This window comes from Chelonoidis abingdonii, chromosome 2 (genome assembly GCF_003597395.2).
Source record: "Chelonoidis abingdonii isolate Lonesome George chromosome 2, CheloAbing_2.0, whole genome shotgun sequence".
Taxonomy (NCBI): Eukaryota; Metazoa; Chordata; order Testudines; family Testudinidae; genus Chelonoidis; species Chelonoidis abingdonii.
The window spans coordinates 302,051,264-302,060,067 of NC_133770.1; the positions used below are offsets into that span (position 1 = coordinate 302,051,264).

General features: G+C 67.0%; 1 protein-coding gene across 1 annotated transcript in view; it reads right to left on the minus strand.

Moving 5' to 3' along the window:
- Positions 1 to 8,804, minus strand: part of LOC116819590 (sphingomyelin phosphodiesterase 5-like) — a 16,553-nt gene that overhangs the window by 4,420 nt on the left and 3,329 nt on the right. Inside the window, exons 2-4 of the mRNA XM_075063407.1 lie at positions 8,362 to 8,412; positions 2,294 to 3,379; positions 607 to 679 (exon numbers count right to left, since the gene is read on the minus strand). Of these exons, the coding sequence (XP_074919508.1) occupies positions 607 to 679; positions 2,294 to 3,196 (976 nt within the window). The 5' untranslated portion in view covers positions 3,197 to 3,379; positions 8,362 to 8,412. The remainder of the gene's footprint in view (positions 1 to 606; positions 680 to 2,293; positions 3,380 to 8,361; positions 8,413 to 8,804) is intronic.

An 8,804-nucleotide genomic window follows, 5' to 3' on the forward strand; every position in this document is an offset into this window, starting at 1 on the left:
TGGGGGGTGGAGGGCAGGGCGGGGGAGGGGAGGGAGAGCAGCGCTCCCTGGTGACGGAGGCCGGTAACTGCAGGTAACTGGATTTTTAGTGTCCAGTCAGCACTGCTGACCGGCACTGCCAGGTCCCTTTGTGACGGGACTTTCCAGTTAAAAACCAGACACCTGGAAACCCTACTGTGCTGCTGGCAGCACCCCACATCCAACCCCTGTGGGGCTCCCCTCAGGCATCGCCCAGCCATGGAGCCAGGAGCCCCAGGGCAGGAAGCCAGCGCCCCGGCCCCCTCCCCACCACTCACGGGGTCCCCCCGGCTGCCCTTGCAGACCCTGGGGTCAGGGGAGATTTGGACCCTGGCGCTGGGACTTCAGCCCAGCCCAAGGGACAGGTGCTGCCCCTGGCTCGCAGGGGCCCAGTGGGGAGGGCAAGAGGGGAAGCAGAGGGAGCCGGGGCTGGGGCAGCAGAGAAGCCAGTGCCCAGGTGCTAAGCCAGCACCAAGCCTGCTCCAGGAGCGTGGCAGGGCAGAGGCTGGGCTGCTCCCAGGAGCCGAACGGGGAAGGGGGGCATCTGGACGAGTTGTTCTCCCTCCCCAGCCCCCTCCCAACACTCACCGGCTGGAGCGTGCAGGTGTGTGCAGTTCAGATAGCCCACAATCCGCTGCCCGTGTGCTGCCCCCAGCTGCACCTAGCGCGCGCACATGGAAACGTTGCCCGTTACGAGTTGGCAGGCCCCGCGTCACACGGGCCCCATCGCAGGGGGTGCAGGCGTCTGGCCAGGGCGAGGCAGAGCCGCGGGGAAGGAGGGTCAGTTTCAGCCATCAGTGCAGGCATGGCTAGGAGCTGGGAGCAGACGACCCCCCCACGGTTCATGTACCCACATGTCCGTCACCCATGGGTGCCCTGGACTCAGACCTTATTGTCTGGCTGAGGTCCCAGCAGGGCGGGCTCTAGCCATTTCGCCGCCCCAAGCACGGCAGCACGCCACGGGGCGCTCTGCCGCTCGCTGGTCCCGCGGCTCTGGTGAACCTCCCGCAGGCGTCCCTGCGGAGGGTCCGTTGGTCCCACGGCTCCGGTGGCGCATCCACAGGCACGCCTGCGGGAGGTCCGCGGGAGGTCCACTGGAGCTGCCTGCCACCCTCCCAACAACCGGCAGAGCACCCCCTGCGGCATGCCGCCCCAAGCATGCGCTTGGCGTACTGGGGCCTGGAGCCGGTCCTGGGTCCCAGCACCTTGTGGGTTGGGAGCCCAGCTCCCGGGGCACAGCTAGATAGCCTGCGGCAGCGAGCCCCCGGTGCAGGGCTGGCGAGCCTCCAGAGTGAGAGCCCGAGCCCCAGCCCCAGCCACGGCCCCCCAGGGTCAGAGCTCCAGCCCCAGCCGCGTCCCTCCGAGGTCAAAGCCCGAGCCCCAGCCCCGGCTGCATCCTGCTGGGGTCAGAGCCCCACCCCCAGCCCCGGCTGCGTCCCCCCGGGGTCAGAGCCCCAGCCCTGGCCATGTCCCCACGGGGTCAGAGCCCCAGCCCCGGCCCCGGCCACATCCCCCTGGCGTCAAAGCCTGAGCATCAACCCCGGCCATGTCCCTGTCTCCGCCCCCGGGGTCAGAGCTCCAGCCCCGGCCGCGTCCCCCCGGGTCAGAGCCCGAGCCCCACCCCTGGCTGCATCCCCCTGGGGTCAGAGCCCAAGCCCCAGTCCCGGCCCCAGCCACGTCCCCCGGGGTCAGAGCCCCAGCCCCAGCCATGTCCATGTGGCCGGTTGTGAGTGGTCGCACGAGCCCTGCGAGCCCCAGGCTGCCCCCGGGAGGCTGCTGCAGAGCTGGGCGACACTCCCTGGGTGACTGTTCTCAGTGCTGGGAGGAGGCAAAGCCCTGGGCACACAGAGCAGTTTCCATCCCACGCTGGGGCAGGCGTTTCCAGGCCTGGCTAAGGGGGAGTGAGTGGCCGGGGCAGCAGCGGGGTCAGGGGCCCGTTGTCAGAGGCTGAGCCCCCTCAGCCAGCTTGTTGGCTCCCAGCCCCGCTGCCAAGGGCTCTCACTGCTTTCCTGGCAGGGTCATTCCCAAAGCGCCAGGCCCTGTCCCTGCTGGGCTGCAGACACCCACTTCCCCAGCCAGGGCTCCCGGAGCCGTCAAGCTCCGGCCGCAGGCACTGTCCGAGGGGTGTCCCCCCAACAGGCTGAACAAGAGCATCGGGGGGCCCTACTCCCACCACCCACTGTCTGGGGATTCTGGGATTTTGGGGCAGATGCAGGCAGCTGCTGCTTGGGGGACAGCTGGCCCTGGGCTCCCCGCAGCTGGAGCAGCTCCTGACCTGCACGGACAGCAGCCCCTTGGCAGACAGCGCGTCCTCGCCCGAGCACTTGGGGTAGCAGCGGTACTGGGCAGCCAGCATGGGATAGCGGCTGGCCAGGAAGAGCCCGCTGCCGAACACCTTGAGAGTACAACAGCCCTGAAGCCCGTAGGCGCCCACGTCGTACACGATGTGCTCGTAGAAGGGGCTCAGCAGCTGGCACAGGCGGGTGCCTGCCCTCTGGTCAAACACCTCCTGCAGGCACACGAAGTCCACGTCTGGTGGGAAGGGCACCGAGATCTCCCCGGGCCCAGCCTCTCCCTCCCCGTCAGGGACCTCAATCACCACGCTGGCGCCAGGGCGGTGGGTACGGCTCTCCGGTCTCGGTGGGCTGGCCATGGTGGCCCCGTACTTGGTGGGCAGCAGAAACTGGCTGCTCCTGGGGCTGGCGAAGCTGGCGCTGGCCTCCCCCTGCGTGAGGCGCTGGCCGATGCGGGCCACCCGCTGCTTCATCTGTCCCAGGTTGCTGAACTTGGCCAGGCCGTTGGGCAAGAGGCACACGTTGGCGCTGACGAAGCTGAAGACCTTGCCTGTGCCCGGCAGCTCCCACACCTCTGGGTGGCGCGAGAGCATGTTGTGTTTGTAGGCGAAGGGCCTGCGGGCAGCCTGCAAGGGGATCCACAGCAGCAGGCCCAGGAGGGCGCCGGGCATGGAGAGGACAAGGAGCAGCAGCAGCAAGGGGCCGGTGACCAGTGCCCGCAGTGGGCAGCAGGGGCAGCACCGACACTGCTGCCGCTCCGCCGTGGTCTCCCTGAGGTCGAGGAGGCAGTCAGCGGCCCAGTAGCTGGGGAACAGCAGGTACTGGCCCAGGTTGTACAGGCCGCTCAGGAGCCGGTTCGGGAACGGAGACTCCCGCAGGACCATGCTGCACGGCACCAGGGGTGGGGGAGCCCGGGCGTTCCTGCTCCACCTACTTCCCGGGGGCTCCGGTCAGACTTCGCCACGCCCCGGGGGTCCCAATGCACGGCCCCGGGGTCCTGCAGGGCTGGGAGGAGCAGCTGAGTGACCGGGGAGCCTCGTGCACAGCGCTTTGCATCCGGGGAGGTGCTGCAGGGAGAGAACGGGCTGAAGTCAGTGCTGCCTGGTGGGTGCTGGGCATCACCGGGGGCAGGTGGTGCATGGTGGGATCAACCCCACGCCCCTGGGTGAGTGGTTTGACATTGGCATCTGCCCCTGCTGATTACCTGGGGTGGGTCTTGGCAGGCTGGGCGGGCTGATGACCCCAAACACCCCCTGGTGGGTTTACAGACTGGCCGGCCAAGGCTCCTCTGAACGGGGGTTTGCGGCTGCTCCCCCAGGAGCAGAGGGTGGCAGCGCAGGGCCTCAGCAACAGCAAACGCGGCCTGAGGCTCAGTGCAGCCAGGACAGAGCCCACAGATGGGGCCCAAGACACCCCCACCCCTGGACGGAGCCTGCGGACGGGGCTCGGGATGACCCCCTCCTTGGACGGAACCTGGGGATAGGCCGCAGGGAGGGACTGGCGGGGACCAGGACCCAGGCCCAGAGGAACGTTACCTGCTGCGTGTGCTAGGCGCCCTGATGAGTGCAGGGTAAACCCTGCCCCCGCCATTGAGTGGCACCGAGACTACTAGAGAGAGACGAACGAGTCTGCTCTGCAGCCCGAGCTATGAGCCAGGGGGCTTTTAGCTCCTGCACTAAGCTCCAAGGGCCCCCGTTCGATCCCCCCACTGACGAGCAGGGTGTCAGTGTTATCCCAGGGCACCCGCCCGTCTGGCCACAAGGACGGCTTGTGTCTCCCTCACCCATGTCCAGCCCCATGCCCCTGCCCTATTGCCCTTACCTGGGCTTTCCTGCCAGCCCACTTCCTGAGCCCTTCCCTGCTCTGCCCCACCCTGGTCCCCTCCCCGCTCTCCTTCCCCCCACCCCTTGCCTACCCCAGGCCCTGCTCCATCACCCTCACCTGCTCACCCTGCTTCATGCAACAGGGGGCCCACGTAACCTGTCCCTGGCAGCGTGACTCAGTGGCTGCCCCTCCACATTGTCATTTCAGGGGGCCAGCAAGTCCCAGGCATCATGCAGGCAGCAAAGACCCCAGAGCTGGGAGCCAGGGCTCCTGGGTTCTCCCTCCAGCTCTGGGAGGGGAGTGGGGTCTAGTGGTTAGAGTTGGGGGGGCTGGGCGCCAGGACTCCTGAGTTCTCTCTCCAGCCCTGGGAGGGGAGTGGGGTCTACTGGTTAGGATTGGGGGGCTGGGAGCCAGGACTCTTGGGTTCTCTCTCCAGCCCTGGGAGGGGAGTGGGGTCTAGTGGTTAGAGTTGGGGGGGCTGGGAGCCAGGACTCCTGGGTTATCTCTCCAGCCCTGGGAGGGGAGTGGGGTCTAGTAGTTAGAGTTGGGGGGGGGCTGGGAGCCAGGACTCCTGGGTTCTCTCCCCAGCTCTGGGATAGGAGCGGGGGCTGGTGGGTCAGAGCAGGGGGGCTGGGAGCCAGGACTCCTGGGTTCTCTCCCCAGCCCTGGAAGGGGAGTGGGGTCTAGTAGTTAGAGCTGGGGGGCTGGGAGCCAGGACTCCTGGGTTCTCTCCCCAGCCCTGGGAGGGGAGTGGGGTCTAGTGGTTAGAGTGGGGGGGCCCGGACGCCTGGGTTCCATTGCCAGCTCCACCCCCAGCGCCGTGTGACCTTGGGGTGTCCTTCCCCCCTCCTCGTACCGGTGCCTTGGGCACTGACCTGGCGCCTCCCCATTGGCTGCCGTCAGAAGCAGCCACCTGCCACCTGGCCGGTCCGAGAGCCCCCGCGGGCAGCCCCCGCCCCGGAGCCCCCTCACCGAGAGCGGCCGGAGCCGCTGCGGGGCCGGGCTGAAAGCGAAAGCAGCCGCCCCTACCTGGCCGGGCCCCCCCCGAGCGCTTAAAGGAGCCGCAGCCCGGGGACCCGGGAGATCCCGTCTGGGCCCCCTCCCCGGGCGCTGGGTCCGAGCCCCTGGCCAGGGCTGGCTCTTACCCCGCAGTCACACTCGCCTGCCGCGCTGGACTTGGGCCGGACCCGGGAGCAGCCCGGGGGGGGGCAGGATGGGGGGGGCGCGGCCCCGAGGTCGGCAGGGGCAGCCGCAGGGCCCAGTAACCCGCCCCGCAGCGGGGCGCGTCATTGCCCAGGTGGGGAAACTGAGGCAGGGGGTGGGGGATGGACTCAGCGAGCCTGCGCAGAGCCGGGACTAGCGCCCAGGAGCGCCGCGCCGAGCCCCTGCTCTGAGCCGGGCCCCTGCCTGGGGGTCCCTGCGGGGCGGGGGGGGCGATACTGGGCCCGCAGACGGGGTCGCCTTCCGGCAGGTGCTTAAAGCCTGGCCCGAGCCGCTGGTTCCCGCCCAGCAGGCGGCCCCGGGGCCCTCTGGCCTTTAACACTTCGTGGGGCGGGGGCATTTCCCTCAGCAGCCTGGCGGGTCCCACAGCCACTGCCCCCAGGCCGGTTAGCCCCCGGGAGAGGAGCAGCGGGGCCGGGGCGCCCCTCCCCAGCCCCTGACCCATCCCCCTCGCCAGCCCTGCCCCCCAGTAGATCCCTCTCCCTCGCCTCTGGCCCCCAGCACATCCCCCTCCCCAGCCCCCTTCCCTTCTTCTGCCCTTGCCCTGGCCCCAGCATTCCCCTCCCAGCCCCTGGCCCACCTCCCCCGCCTCTGCCCCCCACAATCCCTCTCCCAGCCCCTGAGCTCATCCCCTTCATTCTTGTATTTTTAGCGGTGCGTCCCCCTGCCACCGCCAAGCAGATCCTGCTCCCCAGCCGCTGGCCTCCACAAATGCCCCCTTAGGCTCCTGTTCCGCAGCGGATCCCCCTCCCAGCAGGTCCAGCCTTCCCTGCTCCTGGCCCCCTCCCTTCCCTGGCTTTGCTGTACAGACCTGGGAAATGCACGGAGGGTCATGGTGGAAGTGAAGCCACCCAACTGTACCTGGCCTCTGCTTGTCCCAGGGGGGTGGGAGAGACTCCTGCCGAACAAGCCCTTCCTCAGCTGCAGACACCCCCAGACAGGGGGTGCAGGGGAGCCAGTGGCAATGCTGCAGCGCTCTGGGGCAGTGAGGGTGTCAGTGTGGGGAGAGGGCGGCCCGCTGGCTGGGGTCATGCCCTGGCCCTTGGGGGTGGGGTGTGCAGTACTTTGCAATGAAGATTTCTGTGCGTGGGGGGATCACTCACTGCACTCCTTCTGTGCCCCCAGGGCTTCTCGCAGCCCAGCCCAGCCCAGCGTTCTGCACGAGCTTCCCAGGTACCCCCTTCCCAGCCCCCCCATTCCAGGGACTCTGCAACCTCCCCATCAGGATCTCTGTGTGCCCCCCTCATCCCCCAGCTACCCCCATGTCCAGCCCCATGCAGCGCAGGCAGTGACCCCCTCGCTTCCTTGGCCCAGGGTTCTGGGGCTGCCTGTGGGAGCATGAGGGGAGGAGGCAGGTGGATGGAAGGGGCTGGGGGTGAGTGAAGGGGGGCCGTGTCCCCCTTTGCCAGCGGCTGGGCCCGGCTGGGCCCAGATTTGGCCCCACGGTGCAGCCTGATGCTTTGCCGCATCGTGGGCTAACAGCAGGGCAGGAAGGAAACCGGCAGAATGGAGCCTCCACCCCCAGAGGAAGTTGCATCTGAGCCGCCTTAGTAAGCACCTTCCTCTGCTCTGCCTCTGAGCCCTGCGGCAGGAGGTGCCTCTGCCCCCCGCCCCACCTGTTACACAGGGAGAAGCTAGCACAGCCCTACAGGGAGCCAGAGCTCCAGTGAGGGCCCCTGGGAGAAAGATGGGGCAGGCCTGGGACCCCATGTGGTATCCGATGGTACCGGAGGGCTCCCATCATGCCAGAGAAGGGCCAGCAGTGATACTGCAGTATCCCGTGAGTTAACCCTCCAGCTGGTGAAAGTTCCCCATTCGATAGAGGGGAAACTAAGGCACAGGGTGGGATGGTGACTTGCCAAGGGTCACATGGCAAGTCAGCGGCAGAGACAGGGCTGCAGCCGAGCTCTCCCAGTTCCCTTCTCAGCCCCCAGCACATCCTTCCTCCTTCTCCCCAGAGCCACATGGAGGCAGGTGCTGTCTAGTTGTCTGACCACAGCTGTGGGAAACGGGAACTCCTGAACTTTGGCTCCAGTGCTGTCACTGCCTCTCGCTGTGGCCCAGGAGTCCCCGTGCAGCCGCAGGGCCGAGTGCTGACACTTCGGGGTGGGTCTCAGTTCTTGGGCCGGATGAGGAGGGACATCTCCAGGCCTCGTGCAGAGCCGGGCGAGGACTGTTCCACAAAACGGTTTCCCAACAGAAAACACCAGTTTGTCAGTTGGGAGGGAGCAGGTGGGTTTCAACAGAGCTTGCCCTGGGACGGTTCTTCAGGTCAGGACAGACTTTCTGGTCAAATCCAGAGCAAGAGACGAGGCACCAGCCCAGGGGGCAGGGTGCTCTCTGGGGTGCTAGGAATGCAGGCACTATGGGATCTTCCCGTGGCTCTGGCTGGTCTCTGGTCTGTCCCACTGCAGAGCAGGACATGCTCGCCCACCTCATGGGGGGACGGGAGGGAGAGGGAGGGCTCGCTGGTCGGTGATGCTGTGTGACGCCCCAGGCAGACGCGTTGTGCTGAACAGTTCTGACTCCTCAGGAAAGCATGTCTGGAACACCAGCCCTGCTCCTGCACTAGCCTGGTACCGAGCATGCTGCAGCCTGGGGCTGGCACTGGGAGCACTGAGCAGGGATCAGGGGCTTGGCTCTGAAGAGTTCACAGGGACACGCAGTGCGATTTAGTCAGCAGTGTGTCTCCCAGACCCCGCACACCTGTACCTAGGGCTCCCAAACACAGGGACCTCCCCCCTGCGCTCCTTGCCTGAGCAGTGCTAGCAGGGATCTACGCACCTTGAGAAGGGAGCAAACTCCCCAGGGGGCCCCCCGTCGTTTCCCCCTTTGCCAGGGCCAGCGCTACCATTTTTGCTGCCCCAAGCAAAAAAAAAAAAAATAAGGCCGCCTGGCCTGTGCCGCCCCAAGCATGGCTGGAATGCCGCCCCTTAGCATGCTTCCTCCGCTGGTGCCTGGAGCCGGCCCTGCCCTTTGCGTCGAACATGGAAGTGCCACCTACCGGATCCCCCTGTGTCCTGCTGCAGCGTCCAGGGAGCTCTTCAGATGGGGCCTCCCAATCACTCTGGAAAACAGATTGGGTCTTTCAGTGATTGCAACTGACCCTCTGAGAACCCAGCTGGCCCAGCCACAGCATCATGCGCCACAGAACCAAGGCAGGCCACCCACTCTTGCCAGGAGCAGCGGGAGGCAAGAAGGAAAGTAACGATTTCACAGTTCATCCATCTGTCTGTCCATCCCCCAACCCGTCTGTCCATCCCCCCACCCATCTGTCCATCTCCTACACCCCTTCTGTCTGTCCATCCCCCAACCCATCTGTCCATCCCCCAACCCGTCTGTCCATCCCCTACACCCCTTCTGTCTGTCCACCCCCAACCCCTCTGTCTATCCCCCCACCCATCTGTCCATCCCCTACACCCCTTCTGTCTGTCCATCCCCCAACCC